The sequence below is a fragment of the Electrona antarctica genome, assembly GCF_951216825.1.
Source record: "Electrona antarctica genome assembly, chromosome: 3".
NCBI classification, from domain to species: domain Eukaryota; kingdom Metazoa; phylum Chordata; class Actinopteri; order Myctophiformes; family Myctophidae; genus Electrona; species Electrona antarctica.
Genome location: NC_136808.1, coordinates 14,194,124 through 14,215,530, shown reverse-complemented (window position 1 = coordinate 14,215,530; position 21,407 = coordinate 14,194,124). Strand labels below are relative to the sequence as shown.

Sequence of the window (21,407 nt, the reverse complement as noted above, 5' to 3'; positions counted from 1 at the left end):
CAAATTGATACATTAATCAGAAAGGATTTCCACATTATGTGAATTGGCTTTGTTTTCATTCTCCCAGTGTAAATGTGTTGAGCTTATTTTAGTGCATACTTGATATTTTGAATAGAGAGAATGGCGTTTTGGCCACGATCTGGGAATGTGTCAAAACGCTGTGTCTGGACCGCCGTCGGGTTTTACGAAGAGGAGAAAAAAAACATTGAGGCGAATGAAGGCATAGCGAGAATGAAGGCATAGCGAGGCTGCGAGCTCTGATCAGAACCACGTTTAAGAAAGCCATTATTCTGTCACTGTGACACTGTGTCAATATTTCCCTGACCTTGACACAGTCACTGTGTCAACTTAGCAATGTTGAGTTAAGTATAAGTAAGTGTGTGTGTGTGTGTGTGTGTGTGTGTGTGTGTGTGTGTGTGTGTGTGTGTGTGCGTGTGCGTGCGTGTGTGTGCGTGCGTGTGCGCGCGTGCGCGTGGGTGTGCACGTGCGCGTGCGTGCGTTGAATGTTTTAGTGACCAATGACCAATTAAAAACCACAATACAAAAGCTTAAATAAACACCCTGATAACTGTAATTATAGGTGAAGCACATTAAGTTATTCAGAGGTTAAAAGTCCGCTAAAAGGCTGATTTGTTCTCTTAAATATTTATAAAATCATCTTAGTTGTTTAAGTCAGTGTGTATTAAGACCACAGACAGAGAATACACCCTCGCTCCTCATTCCGTGGTCCTCTTCTATGTCAGGTGGAAAGCTCGTATATGTCAAACACTGTTACTTTTCTCTCACTTAATAATAATTAGAAAGATGCAAAGATAACATATCTACAAACTCACAACACACCGCATCGCTTGTCCTCTGTTATGACGCCTTACTATGACAAAATTGGGCATTCATTTAAACGTCTAAATATGGAGATAGGAGGTTTCTGCCCGCGACAGCAATGTCCTACAATGTTTAGAGAAACCTCCAGAGTCTGCCAATTAACCTAATTGAAAAGTTATGTTAGTGTGCATGAATAATTCATAACACAGCCTCTGGAATTAGCACAGCAGTCAGAGAGGTGCAAATTCATTCTTCACTGCTACAGTACAGTCAGTGCGTGGAAGAAGTACTCAAACGTCTTTAGTAGGGATGTCCCGATCACGTTTCTTTGCTCCCGATCCGACTCCGATCATTTGATTTTGAGCATCTGCCGATACCGATTTTTCCCGATCTGATATTTATATTTTATAGAACTCGTTTATGCCATTTCACAATAGTACAATATCCCCAAATCACAGACAATTTCCAGTCTAATATCATGATATGGCTATAATATTGATAGGGATGTCCCGATCAAATTTTTTGGCTCCCGATCCGCTTCCGATCATTTGAAAATGTGATCAAGTCCACTCATTCCAGTTACATCAGGGTCTCCAAAGAGTCCTGGATTATAAGTATGAGTAGCAATAGAAATACTCTGTAAAGAGGTAAAGGTACTCATTATGCAGACTGACCCGTTTTACATTTAATACATGTGTTCATCGCTTTAACATTGCAGCTATATGCTGCTGTGTGCGTGCGTGCGTGCGTGCGTGCGTGCGTGCGTGCGTGCGTGCGTGCGTGCGTGCGTGCGTGCAGCATTCACGGTCAGTAACTGCAGCAGTCCTGCTCTGTCTGCTTTGAGTTGTGTTAACGTGGAACACGTGTGTGTGTTTGTGAAGCAATCTGACATGTCTACAGTGTTTAGTCTGTCGGGTGCTTCCGTTTACATCAACAAGTGACGAGTTCAACATCACCGCTGCATGTCGTCTCCTTGCATCAGCAAGATAGAAGCTGTAAGAACAACACATTAATGCAACACACTCAGTGGAAATCAAACAGACTTATTGAATCACCCTCTAACACTGTAATGTACAGTAGAATATGAGGGTTTGAACTGTGTCATACAAATAAAAGTACACTCTTCTACGGAAAATGTTCTCAAACTACTTTTAATTTTTATTTCACGGACCTCTACCTCTGGGAGCATACAAATGGAACCAAATGGACTTGAACTGGTCCATTTGGTTCCATGTGTGTGCTCTCATGGTTACTGTACAGACCTGTAAGGCCATTTAAGGATCCCTCAAGGATCTCTGGACCCTACTTTGAGACCCATTTCTTTAATATGGACATTTGTTTACCCGTAAAGGTAAACAAAGTTTGTGTCTCACAACGTTAAGTGACAACAAAACAATGAAAATGACCTTCACAGACGGTGTACGTACTTCTGGAAAGATGAAAGGTCGCAGACACTTCATAAAATGTCTCATACTGCAGGTTGTGAAGACTATAAGTAAACCGTGGATATACACAAGATCACATTCCCCTTGTTTACATTTTTGTGGCGATGGTGGCGTTGAGTCACAGACGGTACCAATGCTCAAAACTCCGAACATTGTAAGACACGTAGCGCGACGTCACCGTGTTGTTTACTTGTAAAAGCGCATCATGGTCCTGATACACTGTGATTGGACATATTATTATATATTTTTACTCTAGAGACAGCATTGAGCTTGTAGATCAGCTATTTTCACTATTCAGCATACAATACAATACAACACAAGTATACAAAGTAATTCCGACTTTTACATTTCATGTTGGTTCCTTCCATAAATTCCTGACACAAACATATTACTTATAGACTTTGATAAAGGTCATAGTCAGACATACAGATGTCTTCAAAAGTCATCCTTGTTCCTCGGCGAGGCAGCATGTTGTCAAAGTCAAGATTTAAATCAACACGATTACCTCTAATAAAGTAATCATGTGATTAACCCAGAAGTCTGAAGTCAGTTCAACCCAATAAATGTCAAAGTTGTCCACGGCAGATGCATAAACAAACACGAGCGCTCTCTCATCTCCCGGAGTGGCGCAACTTAAAGCCCTTAAACCCCCTTCTAATGATTCAGCAAACATTTTAGTTAGAAAATTGGACCGACGTTTTTCCAACCTCTCGAAGAAAGGGAGCCAAACTTCCTCCCAGAAATGCCACGCGCCGGTGTCTCTTACACCACGGCGTGCTAAGCACAGGATGGAGCCGTGTATGCCAATACCTCCACAATGTAAGGGCCTGATTGTGTACAAGGCTGCCCGGGTCACACTTAATGCTGCGCTGAGACACCCGAGCACGCTCACCACCAGCCAGTCTGCCAGCCAGGTCTTTTCCCTGGCTCCCACAGTCCTCTGAAAACAGCTCGGAATCAAGTCATCTCCCGGACACCAGTGAGGGCCAGGGCTGTCAGATGGCACTAAAGAGACACCATTAGGTCTCAGAGAGGTCACAGGTCACTTCTTGATGTACTCAGTACTCGAGACAAGTGTGGCTTTGTTGTATCTAGGAAGGGTTGTTCTGTGTGGTAGCTATAGTGTATTTGTTTTTTATTTTCTCCTGTACAGCACTTTGTAAACCCTGAGTTTTGAAACGTGCTGTATAAATGGATTGGATTGGATTGGATTGGATACGTGTATATCGTCTCTGTCAGTTGGAAAGCCAAAACGGCAAAAGTATCAGATCTACAAGCTCAACACGCAGCACAAAGCGACATTTCAAAGCTTGGGGATCTGCTACTCTTGATGGTTTTGTGTGATGCTGTAGTACGATCAAGTAGGGCATTATTTTACGAAAAAAACACAAAAAGGTAAAATTTGTTTATAAGAGTTTTTTTTCCCGACAACAACAATATGCAGGGATGGAACTTACAAGCCAAATGGAAGCTGACTTCACATCCCAACAGCCTTGCCTTTGTGATCTGTTGCATCTAAACCACTCAGGTTGTTGTCAGGGAAAGGTTCACTTTCTGTCCCCAGAGACAGAACTAAAGGTGGAGAAGCAGTGTTCAGTTTTTGCACCACATATCTGGAACCTTTAAATTATTTTAAATCAAATTAAAAACATTTAGGGATTTAATTATTAATTTCTGCTCTGTTTAACTTTTATTTTCTAACTATTGAATTCAATAACTTGTATTCAAATGTCAGTTTATTTATAGTGCAACATCACTCCAAGGGTGTGCGTTTGTGTCATACAACAAATTACATTACATTAAAGAAACACAGTAAAATGTGCCAGCAGCACACATGGTCAAACAATTACCATGCGGTAGTGCAAAGATGTCTTTCTATAATGTTTATTGTGTGCCTTGCCTTAATGCTCCTATTATGTTTTGTGTAAAGCACTTTGAATTGACTTGTTGAACTAAGCCTTGCAAATTTAAACCTACTGTCAAAATGTCAATCTAAGGAACATCAAACGTGTCCAGTAAATGCTCTGACAGCAGCTGTCTGTTGGGAGAGAGAAACTATTAGCTGCTCCATGATGGTTTTGATCCGCGGCCATATTTGTTTCAACCTGATTCATCTCACCGTCCCTTCCCTGCCAGTGAACACAGCTAAAGCATTTCCAGACATAAACTCAGGATCCCATTATTCATGATGAACAGCTCCAGTCCTACAGTAACACAACTGTATGTACTGTAGTAGTCTATAGGCTTTGCTCACTGGCTCCTGGGTGCAGCTGTGGGCTTCTGAGTGGAGTTGAGGATCAGAATCACAGGTTTACACACGTGAAAACGGAGGTGAAATTTGTTCTAGTGTGAGCTCCATCGTATTTGTTGTTTCCAGATAGAGAAAAAGAAAGTAGAGGGGGGGACAGTTTACACACAGCATATCCATCCGTGCAGTGTACACACTGCATGTACACATGAGGTTTAGACATAAGGTGCATGAACATACTGTGCTTATAGACAATAACTCGTTAAAATCGGAAACATCTGTGCCATTAAGGATGATGGCGTTGGCTGTTCAAACAGCAGATCTACAAGCTCACAGCGCTCACTTCATGCCGTGCTGCGAGCTTGTAGAGTACATCTGCTATTTTGAACCTTTTTGAAAAAGATTAAAAAAATCTACTGATTTAGAAGGCATTTGTAGAATGGGCCTCGGGTCTTACAGTGCAAGATGAGCATGCGTGCGTGGTTGTACATGAGATAAGGTGCAGAGTGTCAGTGCGAGGCGTGTATTCCTTGGTGTTGTGGTGGGTGGTGTTGTGGTGGGTGTGGTGTGGTGTACTGGTGATGGATGTGTGGAGTGGTTCGGGGAGCCAGTGCTGCTGTATATTTCTCACACATATTCAGTGGCATGTGACCATGTGACCCGGGGCGGCGCGGCACTCTGCCTGCCACACAGCTGGCTGTCATTAGAGCACACAGCAGCTGGCCTGATGGGGACAGGACACTCTCTGAGCTGTCCCGCCGTGTCCACTGTGACGACGGCAGTGGTGGAAAGTAGCATACCTTTACTTTCTGAGGTATTTGTAGTTTACTTGAGTATTTACAATTTACGATACTTTTACTTCTACATCTTGAATCCAAATATTGTACTTTTACTCTACTACATTTATTTGAATACTTTAGTTACTAATTAGTTTATAAAAAATGATTATTATTACAAAACATACATTGACCACTTCAGCCCTATATACATTTTGAAAATAGCCGATCTACAAGCTCACAATGCGTCACAAACGATGTGATGCATTGTGACCTTGTTGATCTGCTATTTTCAAATGATTTTTATACATTTGAAAACTTGTGAACATAATGAGTACTATTACTTTTGGTACTTTAAGTACAATCCTGTATATTGAATTCTAGAGTTTTACTTTACTTTACTATTTGTACATTGCAGTATTGATACTTTTAACACCACTGGACAACAGACACTTAATGGACACGGACTGGAGTCATTCATGGGCATGCTGTACTTAGAGAGATGTACTGTACTGTTTTAGCACAGGGGTTCTCAACGTTTTTGGCCGGGGACCCCCGGAAATGCTTTGGCAATGTCTCGGGACCCCCGCCCCGCCCCCTCCCGACCCCCAATATAAATTGACTGCTACAATAACCTTAAACCATTTTGGGCGGGAACCCCTTTTGGTGTTTTAAGCATTGTTATAATTTAGCTATTGAAAAATAGCAGATCTACAAGCCACTGAGTGGCGCGCTACGAGCTTGTAGGTCTGCTATTTTTGAAAAATCGTGAAAATAAAATTTTAAAAAAAATCTTTTTTTTTTCTTTTTTTTTTTTTTAAATAATTTGGGGACCCCCTAAAATAATTTGGCGACCCCCCGAGGGGTCGCGACCCACGGGTTGAGAACCCCTGCTTTACTGTACTGTTTTAGCAGACCAGTGATTCTCAACCTTATTTAATTTTGTCCCCAGTTTGTTATGCATTAGGCGAGTGGTTACCAAACTGGGGGTCGCGACCCCGAGGGAGGTCCCCAAATAATTTTGGGTTGTCCCCAGATTATTAACTCACTCAACAGTAAACATACTACAGTGCGAACAAGAAGGCACTGGAGCAGCTCAGACGATTTAGGCCCTTAGTTTATTATAACAGGGTGCAAGTAAAAAGTGACAACGTTTCGATGTGTAAGTTACATCTTCCTCAGGTCATATACTATATACAGTATAGGTGTATATAGAGTATCTGCACATTTCTAAAGTGACAATTTCATGACTGTTAAGACATCTTATATCAAATTGGTCAAATATTACGTAGGACATAGGCAAACAAAAAAAATAGCTCGCACTCGCACTATTTCATAATACGCCTCGCACTATTTCATAATACGCCTCGCACTATTTCATAATACGCCTCGCACTATTTCATAATACGCCTTGCACTATTTCATAATATTTATCTGTGGAATCGAGTGAAACTAAATGTAATGAAGTGCTTGTCAGCATGGGGGGATCCCCAGTTCAAATATGATTAATTGGGGGGGTCGCAGCCTGAAAAGTTTGGCAACCTTCGAATTTTGGTCCACTTACTCCCATTTGATATCCCAGGACCACCAAGGGTCCATTTGGACCCCTGGTGGTCCTGGGACCCCACCTTGAGAACCAGTGTAGGCTTACTATATAATGAAGCAAACGTCAGCTCAAATCACCGGTGTTCAGCAACGGTTAACATCAGCTAAAATATGCATCATTAGGCAACGGATTCTGGTGTTGTGTGATGTCAAGAGAGAGAGAGAGAGAGCGAGAGGGGATGAAGGGAAATGAAATGAAGGGAAAATGTACGTCATCTTGTCCCTATAACACAAACATTAAATGCAACATTAACAATAAAGAGAATGTAATGTTTGTGTTGGCACCGTTTGTTTTACATCACCATTACATCACCTAATCAACATGAGTTAGACTGTAATATATTAGCGCCCCTCACTTCACACGGGTGTGATTCTTTATCCTTTATACTAATGAATTCCTCCCCAGACACATGTGTGTGTTGTCACTGCTGTTGTACTGACTCACCTGCCAGTGAGGAGCCCTCACCGAGAGGACGTTGAGCCTTCGTGCTACTCCTCCCGCCCCACACTCCCTGCTGACATGTGCCGCCCCAGCCTGTAGAAGTACGCATGACATGACAGTTGACTTATGTAGCAGGATAAAAACAAAATCAGGTCGTCTTCCCTTCGACCTGTGTTCTTCCTGAAGCATAATGTATGCTGTGTTAGTCCCATATACAGTACAAGAAGCTCACGACACGTCACTGATGCGACGTCCTGCGTGAGCTTATAGATCGTACAACAACAACGCCGCACAGCAAAGTATTAATTGGGCTTAACTCACCGCTATCGTCATGCCAACGCTGATGCGTGGGACAGCGGAACAGGGGATACCCCTGCATGACATTGATGGAAGCGTGTCGCTGTTACCTGAATGGAAAAGCAGCCGCCTGCACCTTTCATTGGACCAATAAAAAAGCACTCAGTGAATGACAGACCCACTTTGAGCCGTCCTGGTGGAGAATGACAAGCTAGAACCTGATAGCAGCGGAGGGGAAGTAGCAGGTACTCACTCCCACTCAACCCGGGTTTGATGTAACGCCAGAGCCTGCTATACAGGAAGGATGTGGAACTGAAGCTGGAAGGAGGAGAGGAAAAAAAGGGGATGGAAAGCAATCTGTGAAAGGTGTACGGGCGTCTTACACCGTTCAAATGTTGTTTTCTTCTGCCGCGGTACAGAAATCCTTTAGTTTAGTTTTCTGGATTTGAACTTTGAACACCATTACAGGCCAAAGATCGACTACTAGCGCACAGGGAGGGGGTCCATGCCTCTGCTTTTGATACCACCACCACCTCCACCTCTCTGGTCTTTCCATTTTCATGCAGGCCGGTGGGGATATGTTTCTGCTTCTGGTGAGACTGAATTAAATACATGCATTTCCTTTTGTGAAATGTAGACTGTCAAATATGTTTGATGATATTACAATTTAACAATAAGAAATAAATAATGATGTTAACCACATTAACCCTGGCGCACCTATTTCCAGTAAACAAAGACATTTTATTAATTAATACTTCTCTCATATCATCATAATTAGGTTAATAAAACAAAAAGTGAACCTCAATTTAAATTTCACCAAAACAAACATTATATAGGGTTTAAATGTTAATGATTTATTTGTATTTATTTACTTTTTCAAATCGAACCCTGAACAGGCCTAAGAAAGCGCGTAGGAGCAGAATATAATCCAACCTTTCACAACCACCGACAAAAGAAAGAAATCCCCCGAAATCGTCCTCACAATAGCGTAGGACACACTCGATACCCTTGGGCTATGGAGGGGCAGCCCACCATGACCAGGCATTATTGTGATATGGCTAATTTGTCTGCCAATGTCAGGCCCAGAGAGCTCTGTGTCTCTCCTCCCACTCTGTTACAAATCACTGATAATTGCTCTATTACTCTGTCGCCAGGTCTCCGTGAGCGGTTTGTGGCGAGCGGCCCCTGGAGGGCCCCTGGAGGAGGCTGCTGCTTGGGATCTGCCTCACCTTGTCTGTCCAGCTCAGGTATGTCAGCCCTGAGGGGAGGGGAGCTAGTACTACCTCCCACACACTGGTGGAAGAAATATGTTTTACTTAAAAGTATCGATACCACGATATATAAAAAATACTGTTACACGTAATATATTTATAAAAAAAAGTGAAATACTCAAGTCAAGTGAAAGTACCTCAAATGTGCACTTAAGTGCAGAGTAGATATACCGAGTTACCCCCCCCCCCCCCCCCCCACCACCACCACCACCACCACACTGCTCTTAAGGGGATGTAGTCCCACAGAGAAAGCTGTCAATCACTTGACCTCCCAGTGTGACCAAAAAAATAAAAAGGTCTGTTCGTCAAGTTTTAGACGTTCAGCCATATAATTCTGACTATTAAGAGCTTTTAAAATGACGCTTTCTCTCTCCTCTTCTTCTCCCCTCTAATAGCTAGCACCCCCCCCCCCCCCCTCTCTCTCTCATGCTCCTTTGTTGGAGCTGTCAGTCAGAACACACTTTCACATGCTGATAATTACAACGTTCCAACTCCTTACCAACCTGTAGCATTCAGTCTGTCACTTCAACCAAAGCTTCTTGTTATGACATTGTGGATCTCAGCGGTTTCAGCAAGGTCATCTATTGAAGGGGTTTTCAGTGGCAACAACAAATGTGTTCCTTCTGTGGATTTAGCTTCTTTTTATGGCTCAGGTGTCTGAAAAAGGCATATTTAGATGACCCATCTTCATTTTTCACAAGATTATTTAAACCCTACTGTTCTTTCAGAGACACTAACAAACACCGTATTGCAAAGGTGGAAAACAGCAAATCATGTAGCTTCTATATTCAGCAGCCCATGCATCACTGCAGCGAGCGTTGCGGTGAAATAAAGCAGATAGCATCTATATCGTTATGATGATACCTAACAGGCTGCCAACTGTGATCATTTACAGCACAGGGAGGGTGCCACCGCACGCCAACGGCCGCCAGCTTGAAAAGTGGTCTCAATTAAAGTCCCTTCATAAATATTAAACACCACCTATCAACAGAGTTCTTCATATAAAAGATGTATCCTCTTGTATAAGCACGTGAGTATCAACATCCCAATGTCCTTCTGTAAATACAGCTCAGAGTCATGGGATCCGCGCACAGCGCTGCTTGTAATTCCAGACTGGGGCCAGGTTTTTATAAAGTGGGCAGGTTGCCAGCGCAGCACTTCCAGCAGCGTGTAACGCTAGGTAACACACGGCCAGGCGGTAGAACTAATGTTTGGACCAGGCTAACATGCTACGAGGGATCAGGTTCGTCCGGACAAGGGAGAGTTCTGGACAGCGCTGCTCCGTCTGTCACTAGACTGGACGGGACGCGCTGACAGACACAGAGCACTTGGAAGGCAGTGGTGGAAAGTGACTTAAAGTACATTTACTCAAGTATAGGGTCTTTTACTTTACTTGTAGTGTGTCCATTTGTAGATACTCCTACTTCACTACATCTCAAAGTCAAATATTGTGTAAATTTACATTGAAGATTTCCTATTTATATACTACTGTCCTATACGTATATCATTGTCACTGTGTCCTGTTTCTGTCATTGTGACGTAAGAATAAGAAAGCTTAAAAAACAAAAAAATAAACGACCGGTCTCAAGAGGCAAGTCAAACATTTGCAATGAAATGGTGTTATTCATATCCTTGTGAACTGAAAAGGGGCTTCGCAATATTCCCTTCACCAAAAGGGCATCTATCAAGTTTCCTTTACAGGCATCAGCACACCAAAGAAATTAATTTTTAAAAAGTTCAGGGCGTTTTCAAGAGCGTTTTGTCTCCTTTCAGAGGTGATTAATCGCACTGGGAATCTAGCATCATTGTTACATGAATAATAGCACGTGTTGCTAGATTATTCATCAGCTGTGGGCTAAAGTTGGTGGCCAGGAGTCAGCGTGACAGATGGATGCTGGATGGGTGCCAGGTGCAGGATACAGAGAGCTATTGGAGGTATTTGCAGTGCTGTGGTGTGAACGGTACGAATTGGACCAAAACCTGGACAGAGCTCAACAGTGAGATTCTGTGAGATTCCGGGAGTCAACATCCCGTTCATTATTTCCATAGAGAGTTCAGCATCGGTTTACTGCATCAGCAGTGGTGGAAAGTAACTATGTACGTTACGTATACTTATAGTACAATTTTGAGCATTTCCAAATTTTAAGAAGCCTACTTTAACTTTTTACCTTAACATCTACTCCATTACATCTCAGAGGCAATTATAGTCATTTTACTCCACTACAATAATTATTGGACAACTGTAAGTGGCAGCGGTGGCCGAACGGATTGCGGAGCGGTCTTGATACCGGAAGGTCGCCAGTTCGAATCAGCGGTCCGACACGTTAAAATTACCACCGCTGAAGTGCCCTTGAACAAGGCATTGAACCACTACGATGAAATGTTCTATGAGCAGGGCCTGGTTGGAAACAAGTTCTTGAGCTTAGCCCAGATACCCTGGGTAAATATAGTAATCATTTCATTTAATTTCATGTAGCTACTAGTTACTTTGTAGTAGTGATGCACGATATAATCGGTACCGTATCGAAATCCGCCATAAAAATGTCATATCAGATCGGTCTCAAAATAATCCAGATTATTTTCACTGATATTTCTGATGCAATATTATGTGCAATATTATTATGCAATATAATATTAATGTGACCGTCAATGGCTTTGTACTCACAGAGCAGCCAGTCTGCCTGTCTCTGTCTCTTTAAGAGCCAGCAAAACAAAAATTCAAGTTCAATATAAATATAATATAATAATATATTGGCTGATATGACCCCGCAAAAAATCGGAGATCGGATATCGGTGCATCTTGTCAGAACAGGTCGGCTATGGAGATCTAACATACAGACAGACAGACAGACAGACAGACAGACAGACAGACAGACAGACGAGGCATGAGTTATGCCTGTTAAAAGTGCCATTTATCGCTGTTAATATATTTTTTACATATATACAAGTGTAGAACGTTTCACGCAAATTGCTAAAAAATCCTGCCAGAAAATCAGGTTTAAGCTTTTTTTAAACTGCTCAAAATTATGGAAAATCTGCGGGTGGCGCTTACTGGTCAAAGTGACAGATGTGTTCCGCATGAGTCAAGGCACAAGTTCCATGGCTTTTGGCCAAACGAGGCATATATGCCTGTTCAAACGTTTCATTTTCAAACAATTGCTATAGCGCCCCCTCTTTGGCCAATTGGAGTAAGACTGGTTTCAGCGCTATTTGGCATGACTCTCTACTGAAAAGTTTCATAAACATGTGACTCTGCATGTACTGTATGTACAAGAAGAATTTTCATAAAGCTGCAATTTTCATTGGCTCATAAAAGCTCAATTTTTGAGGGGCACTAGCCCCTCCTATATTCAGCTATTACTGTATATATTTGTTTTACATAAACATTAAATTCCAATTGACAATGAATGGAGAATTTACGTCATATGTGTCTGAGCAAATCAGCTATTTCCGTCCTATACACAAACATTAAATTCCCATTAATCTCTCAAGAACAGATTTAGTACAGGAAATCTATGGAAAATACAGGATCAACCTCAAACTAATTGCAAAAAAACCAAACTCAGCTGATTTTGCATCTTCAATATATCCTAAATAACTGAAAAAAGTTGCCTGGAATTGTCTGAGGGGAAAGTGTTGAAAATGGCCTGTACAGTATGGCCACCATTGACATCCTATTATAAGGCAATATTTTCAAAATTTCTTTATGCTTTAAGTAGCATGTGACATGTCAAACTAGGGGGTTTTCATGATGCTGAATCCATTCCAAGCATTAGTTTTGCACAAAAACACTCATTGGGCTAAATTTGGCCATAGCAACTTGCCCAAATGTGATGATGTCAGCACATGGGCAAGTTGCTATGGCCAAATTCAGGATATATTGAAGATGCAAAATCAGCTGAGTTTGTTTTTTTTGCAATTAGATTGAGGTCAAATTACATTATTACTGGACTAATTCTGAGATGCGCTACAACAAACAGCAGAGGCGCAGTTTTTCCTTTTTTGCCGATGGGTTCCCAGATTGAATTCCCATTGACAATGAATGGAGAATTTATTTATGTATCTGAGCAAATGTTATGTCATGATGATGTACGATGATAAGAGCGCCCCCCCACACTTCACACGGGTGTGATTTCTCACTTATAAACTGGTGGTCCAAAGTGTGTGTGTAGAAAGTTTCATCCCAGGAGTAGATTCAATTTAAAAAAGGTCAGGTCAAAAGTCAGAACGCGAAAGTTATGGAGCAAATGCTGTATCGAAGTTGTATTGCTGACGGTCAAACGGTTCATGAGCTATGCCTGTTCAAAGTTTGGATTTTTAATTGAGTGCTATAGCGCCACCCTTTGGCCAATGGTTGTGGGCTTCGCGTCCTCACTGTTTGGCATAGCCCTCTACCATATTGCCAAGTTTTGCAAAAACCGACTGCACTATTAAGCCAGAACTGCTATTTTGGCGGAACAAGGAGAAGACACAAAAAACAGACAAATACAATTCAAGTTGAATGAATCTGGCTAAATGATCATTTTCCCTGCTGGAAGCATTCAGCTTTGGATAGGCAGTGGCTTATTTCTTAAAATATGCACACAGTCTTGTACCTTTGCCATTTATTAGCGTTTTCCAATAATATTTTAATGAACGGAAATGTTTTATTGTAATGCTTTACTAGGAGTCTGGTTGGCTTGATTCCAGGCTCAAATTGGGGGGAACGTTCGCCATAAATAACAGATCTACAAGCTCACAACCCGTATGTGTTATGTTGACCACATGTCTTCAAGTCCCGTTTTACGCACTCGGTCACAATCATCAGATTTGAAGAATAATTCGTAATAATAATTAATAATTAGTCATTATTAGCAAGTCCTTCATAGTTACTTGCAATTATAAATTCCACCTCGACTCTCTCACTCCTCACACACAGTGTCATGCAGAAAGTAATTCATCAAAGTGCATCATATTCACATTAGCATGCATGCCAATAAGCCAGCCTGCGCTCTACCAACCAGCCTCGTCACCTTGCAGCTGAACCTGATGTGCTGCTAATTGGGGAAGACATTCCCAGAGCTGTCATTAGGAAAGGGCGTTTCCTCCCAGAGCATAAACGTGCTGTCACCTTTGAACCCGGGCTAATTCATCACAGGGAGAAAACAGAGCATGTTCAACCCACCCACATAGCTGGTACAGGGACGGGCTGCTACAGACAGACAGACAGACAGACAGACAGACAGACAGACAGACAGACAGACAGACAGACAGACAGACAGACAGACAGTCAGACCATGGCAATGTCATAAAAACACAATAACAGATAAGAATGCAGCAGACAACAATAGTCAAGATAAATAACAATACTAAACCCCATGTAAAAGGTTTTAAAATGGTTTAAAATAACTAAAACAAACAGCATACAAGGCCGTAACACCATGGAAAAGTTCATTGTTCATTTTAGTTTGTTTAGCAGTCTAACAGCCTGCGGAGGAAAACTGCTCTTCAGCCTGCTTGTGCTGGCTTTGATGCTTTGATATCGCTTCCCTGAGGGCAACAATATGAAAAGACTATTATGGAGGTGTGTGGGGTCCTTTATGATTCTCTGAGACTTCTTGAGACAGCTGTACACCTCGACAGGTGTACAGCTCCTCCAAACTGGGCTGCCGACATCCAGTGATGCGCTCGGCTGAGCGCACCACCCTTTTGAGAGCATTATGGTCTGTGTACAGTAGCTTGGTGAAGCTGCTCATCAGCAGGCTCTCAATACTGCCGCTTATTACGGCTGGTGCAAGACACACGTTTTCGACCAATGGTCTCGATTCACAAGTTTGCGTGTGGAGGTGACACTATGCAAGACGACGCAAAATGCGTCACAGCTAGGCCCCAAATAGGCCCCGCCCATCAAACTTTTCCAACCCAGAAGAAGGGGTGAAAAGGGAGTATACGCTGGGTTAGCAACTGCATACAAACCGAAGTGTTTGTATCTCTGAACACTAAACAGGTGACATAGCTTGTAGACACAGTAAAATCCTAAATTTAATGCTCACTGTTGCACAAGGGGTGCAACAGTTAATCAAACTAATTGACTTAATCGATCCTAAAAAATAATTTTAATAGAATAATTTGATTGTGGATTTTTTTAAATAGCAAAAATAGCAGATCTACAAGCTTACAACATGGTGGTATGCGGTGCGTTCCGAAGTATAACGTATTGCTTCACTCACACTAATCAATTTAGGTTATAAAACATGTTTAAAAGATTTGTTTGTGACAATTCTCATAAACACATATTAAATAATTGCATCTCGCTTATTTAATTAATCACAAAAGTAGTAATAATTGATTGTTGCAGGCCTAAAGTGATGTATTTTGCTGTGTACTGTGGTAGCCGGATGACAGCAGAGTGCTGTCCTTGCGGAGGTTGAGTGTGACAAAGTGCTGAAACTGTCCCTTATAATCCACAGTGGCCGCCGATCATGTCGGCTGCACAACATGCAGAGGAGAGAAGTGGGGAACCTTCACCCTCCAGGCAGCAGTGAATCCTCCTTTAGACACTCTCTCCAGTGTGTGTTTCTCCTCTCTGCCTCGTCTCAAGGTGATTCTCACATCACGTCACATTATCCCACATTATCCACATTATGAATGAACAATAAAATGGTCTTTACCAAATAGTGGAAAAAGATAATTTTCAATATTAGTTTTTTTTTATAGCAGTGATGTAACCCGTTGTGAGCTTGTAGATCTGCTATTCGTACTATTAAATTATTTTTTTAATAGCAGTCGTGATGTGACGTGTGTTGTGAGGTTGTAGATCGGTAGATCTGCTATTTAAATAATTTTGAAAAATATTACATTTTCTTTCTCCTATGTTTGTCTTTAGTTCAAAATTTGTTTAGTATACGCATTGACAATAAAGGGAAAATGTACGTGTCGTTTACGTCATTTTGTCTCTTTATTGTTAATGGCATTTAATGTTTGTGTTGGCACCGTTTGTTTTATATCACCATTACATCACCTAATCAACATTACTTAGACTTTAATATATTAGCGCCCCTCACTTCACACGGGTGTGATTTTTTTTATTTTGTTTTGAAAAGCTTAGGATTTTTTATTTTATTTTTTGTCCGGACCCATTGTTTGGGACCCACTGCATTAGATGCTCTCACCCTTTGTGTTCTCCTCCCTGGCTCATTTCAAGGTGATTCACATCACATCCCATAATATCCCGTTTCACACAAAAAGTCAATGCTCATGGATTTGTTTACAATTCAACCATTCCAAAATCGCTATCAATGTTCCCGTACATTATTTATCATAGAGCTCTCATAAGGGTCAAATATAGACACGCAAGTAAGGTTCGCTATTGAATCGATAATTCTTTAGTATTTATTTGTAAATTGGTTGTTTTCATCAGCACAAACACAACATAATTCTACTGTAAAGTTGGTCTCAATAAAGACAATTGTATTGTAAAGGAATTAGGCCCTAGATTTATTGATGTGATCAGTCAGTTTTCCATATTTTAGAGTTGAGTCTAATTCACAGTGTTTTATTATTATTATTGTTATGAAACAACATGGTGTGCTGTGCTGTAGCATGAAGTTGGGAAATGTAAATAGTACTAGTATGTCCTTATTGAGGTATTGCTACTTACCGTAAGTAAAGGATTAGCCACCACTAGAAGCGTATCACTTACGTTGTGCGTGGTCCTGGCTGTGTACTGTGTGTGTATTGTATTGTGTCATGTGTCATTTTACATGTAACCTACATTCTCACTCACTCTTCATTTCATGTGCGCTGCTCCTGACCTGCATCCACTATGTCACACTGACATGTTTAATAAATACTGGCTGGACTCGGCAAGACGCACTGTTGGACAGTAATTAAGTAAGTACATTTACTTGATTACTCTACTTAACCACAACCTCTATACTCACACACCAAATCTCAGCGCCTAAAATAGCCAATACTCTAGATTGGGACTTTTTGGCGAATCACCCCCCCCTCCCAGAATATGGATGCTGGGTTTCAAGTAAATGTAAGTAAGCCTACCTGTACTCAGAACACGACCTATTGCACGGACAAAGGACAGTGAGGGGGGTTGGGGGAGCAGGACCTCCTGCTCTCTAGGAGGTCTCCGTCTTCAATCACTCACCACAAAAGCAACACAACGCGCCTCTGTAAATATTTCAGTTGCTCCGGCACCTTGCGGCAGGCGGGACTGTGCTGCTGCTGCGCGTGTGTGCGTGTGTGTGTGTGTGTGTGTGTGTGTGTGTGTGTGTGTGTGTGTGTGTGTGTGTGTGTGTGTGTGTGTGTGTGTGTGTGTGCGTGTGTGTGTGTGTGTGTGCGTGTGCGTGTGCGTGTGTGTTGGTGCGGGTGGAGGGTCTTTGTGTGTCTGCTTTGTGCTGCAGGCCTGTCAGACATGGCTGCTCTGTATAGGGACGCAGCAGAGCCTGCATGCATGCAACAGTGGAGGAGAGGATTAGGGCTCTGCTCCGCTGTGTCTGAGCGGCTGCCAGGCACGCTCTGTCACCTTGGCACAAGAGGACACAGTGTGCCACGCCATGGCGCTCTGTCACCTTGGCACAAGAGGACACAGTGTGCCACGGCGCTGGTCCTTGGTTAGTGCTGCTCTGCTGCGAGGTGCAAATCCAAGTTTGATTATCTCTGATTATGACTGTGGTCCATTCATCCATCCCAAAACTAGAAACCGCAGAACCAACATCTGGTTTGTTAGCAAGAGAGACTGACTTTTTGCAGACAGATTCGTGTGCGTGGGTGCGTGCGTGCGTGCGTGTGTGTGTGTGCGTGCGTGCGTGCGTGCGTGCTGATTTCCAAATAAAATTATGCACCATAACTTCCATAACACACCTGTTGCACATTCAGGCATATTTTACATAGGGACTACATAGTATATACAAAAGGTACATAAAGGCAATTTAAGTACAGTACTGTAACCTACATACAACTCAAAAACAACCAACAGTTTGGACTCCAAAAGGACTCATCCTCTATCCATGTATATGAAAGAGTCTATTATTTTGACACAACACAATGCACAGATTCTATCCTGAACAGCCCGATGTCAGTGGAGTGACTAGAAGTGATTTCCGTTTTAGGTGGATTGCTCCTTCATCCCTCAGGGAGTATTTCCAATAAGAGTAATGTCCCTCTGGTGCGTGGCCACCGCTCAACAATTTACGGGCAGATTACGGATTCTAATAAAAAAATTGCGGTCTTAATTAAAGAATCTGCTCCCCATTTTACGACGGTTGAGCCCCCCCACCCCCTGCCCCCCTTCCTTCCGCACCTATCCAATTTAATTATTCTGATGTACGTAATTAGCATGAGCTGGCCATTGTTGGCTTCATTTGCATATTATATTGGATAATTGAATGAGAGGGGCTGATGATTAAATTAGTGTGACAGACAGATGATTCAGCTCATTGAATGAGCGGATGGGGAATAGTATGTATACCTTTTGAATATTCATAAGCTACAGCGCACTTTCTGCTAATTTAAAAACAGTGGTTCTCAAAGTGGGGTCTGGGCACCCCCAGAGGTCCTTGAAGGGGATTCCAGGGGCCCCCCGATACATTGGTAAATAGAGCATCAAAATCTGTTTAAACGCTACTACTACATTTGAAAATAGCAGATTTAAAAGCTCACAACGCAGCACGATGCAGCATGCTGTGAGCTTCTCAAGCTCATCCCCAAATAAATCGCGAAAGAATTAGAAAAATGTTGAAACATCTTAACAACACAAATCTTGTATGGCGGTGTCCCTGGCGCATACTTATTTTCAGATGGGGTCTGTGGCCAAAGATATGATTTGGGGGTCTTTGACATGAAATCGTTTGAGAGCCACTGATTTAAAAAATGTGCAGCACTGAAGGAACATGTGGACCTGTGTGTATGTCACTCCTCAAACACTAAAATTAAATCCTCAGTCGTTGTTTGTGTTTTTAAGTGTTAAATAGCTCTATATTCTGTTCAGTAACCCTTACTCATCTCTTTAGTATACAGTCAGAAAATACATATTCAGGTTGGGATACTAGTTTTGTGTTCGTGCAAACAGAAGAGAGGACTACAGGATAAATAAATTGGAAGTGATGAAACAAATAAATGAGCACACAAAATTGGAACTGGTACACAAGCTGATTAATTAGTTTTGTTCTCTCTCCTGATTGGATGAAATTTGTAACCCACTGGAAAAAGGAATGTGTTTACTAAAGAGCAGGAGAGATGGGTGATGATTACTATAGTAACAGGGGGTATAGTACTATAGTAATGAGTATTATTATGAATATATGAGTATTATTAGAATATTGTCTTAACTTTTAACAAAATACAGTTTTTACTTGTACTTACAGCACCTTTAATGTGCTGTAAGAGTATTTTACTGTGTATGAGTTTTTCGACGTGTGAAGGTGTTTTGGGAGAGAGTGAAAAGCTTTTTGAACTGTTTAAAAAGTGTGGCTCCATCACGGAGGCCACGCGTTCACAGAGTGATAAGACAAATGAGACTGGTGTGTGTTGAAACTCATTTGTGAACTGACTCAGTGTAAACACAGACTGCTGGTGCCAGCCTACATGCCATTTAACACATTCAGAGCTGACACTGATTCTACGAATGCCTTCTCTATCACACTTTCAGGATTTTCCAAAAACGTTCAAAAATAGCTATAGTACAAGCTTGCAGCACGGCACAAAGTTACGTGCTATGCTTTATTTCAGACAGAAGTAACTTTCGATAACATAAGAGACATTTACAAAACATGGGAAAAAGATTTTTAAGTTTTAAGTTTTATAGTGCCATCCTACCTAATCAGCAGCAGGCTGCTGACAGCCCGGTAACAGCTCTTTATAGGGTTTGTTAGCGCCACTAATACCCACTATGATGCTGTTGTTAGACACTAACAGGTGCTACATAATATTGCCTTAACAGTGCCTCACACAGTGGGCACACCAACAGAAATAAACAACTGACTGGCAGTCTGGCACTCACCTAGGAACACCACCTATGCCACTCTAAGCCATTGCATGCCTTTCACTCTGTAAGAGGACCATACATGGGCTGTATACATATGCTCTGATCAGTGAACATTTTACAGAACACATCAAAAATATCGTTAAAAGCATATTGGCCTGAGCCTATTATTGGTGTCTGGAAGTAACCACCTAACTTTTTTTCGTTTTTGTTTTTGTCTTCATAAATCAATGCTATTGTACACCCTTTACGTCTGTGTGTTGGTTAATAACATATTGAACCAATGAAAAGTATTAAAAAGCGCTTTGATAAAAACCTAACTCTACTTGAGCTGGATGTTTTGTTTTGTTTTTCACTTCCTGAAAAAAAGATTGTAAGTTAGGTGTTAGGAGTTAGGTGGTTTCTTCCAGACAGCAGAGATATACAGTTGGAGGCCATCGATATTGTCCTTTTCTTTTTGCTGAGGTTTGCGTGATCTGCGCAAAAGGACAGTTAACCCATTTTGGGCGGGAACCCCTTTTGGTGTTTTAAACATTATGTTATAATTTAGCTATTGAAAAATAGCAGATCTACAAGCTCATAGCGCGCCACCGAGTGGCGCGCTACGAGCTTGTAGGTCTGCTATTTTTGAAAAATCGTGAAAATATTTATTTCAGAAAACTGGAGGATTTAGAAGGATTTTTTAAAATGTTGAGGTCAGGCCTAAATGGGTCAAATGATAAGGGACAATATCGGTGGCACCCAACTGTAATGTCATGTTTCTTTGTCATACTGTGAACGTTTCCTCAATAACGGTTGAGTATATATCAACAATTTAGACTCGAGGTCTGCTATTTTTGAATAGCCAATGCAAAAAAAGAAGAAATAAAACTCAAATGACACAGATGCATTCCTGGTTTTAATGGGGACATCGAGGGATAAAAATGATATATATATAAAAAAAAATCATTGCTTTAGCGTGATTGTTCGGTAACGGGGCTCTCCCTGTCTGTCCAAGTCTTTAGCAAACGGAAAACACATGATCAGTTCGGGATACCAAATGTATCCAATCAGGAGGGAGAACAAAGCTCCAATTATGTTCACACGCCTATGTTCTCTCCTGACCTGAACATGTATTTTCTTTTTACTAAAGAGCTGGAGAGACGGGGAGACCCTGTTACTGAACATGTAGCAGTGATTACTATCTCACTTCTAATGAAATATCATGTACACCCCCATTTAAACCAATTTTAAATGTATCTTTGGTGACCACATACAGCGCTGACACTCAGTTTAACTACCTTTACCTTATTTTATATACAATACATACATACAAAAATCAGACCCGTCTAACGGAGTGGTACTGTACTGTACCGTACCGTGCAATGAAAAACATGCAGGCAAACAGGCTTCAACAATGACAACTGTTGGCAAATTGATATGTCAAATATGGGATGTGTGGACACAGTCCACAGGAAAATCAGAGCACTTGTTTGAGCCAGAAAACCCCAGACCACAGAAAATCTACTGAATGTTAAAAGTTTTTT

General features: G+C 41.6%; 1 protein-coding gene across 1 annotated transcript in view; it reads left to right on the top strand.

Moving 5' to 3' along the window:
• LOC306920770 (uncharacterized protein) overlaps positions 1–15,484 on the top strand; it is a 79,665-nt gene extending 64,181 nt beyond the window's left edge. Inside the window, exons 3-4 of the mRNA XM_079497646.1 lie at positions 8,790–8,882; positions 15,356–15,484. Coding sequence (XP_079353772.1) covers positions 8,790–8,882; positions 15,356–15,430 — 168 coding nt within the window. The 3' untranslated portion in view covers positions 15,431–15,484. The remainder of the gene's footprint in view (positions 1–8,789; positions 8,883–15,355) is intronic.
• Positions 15,485–21,407: the final 5,923 nt, after the last annotated feature.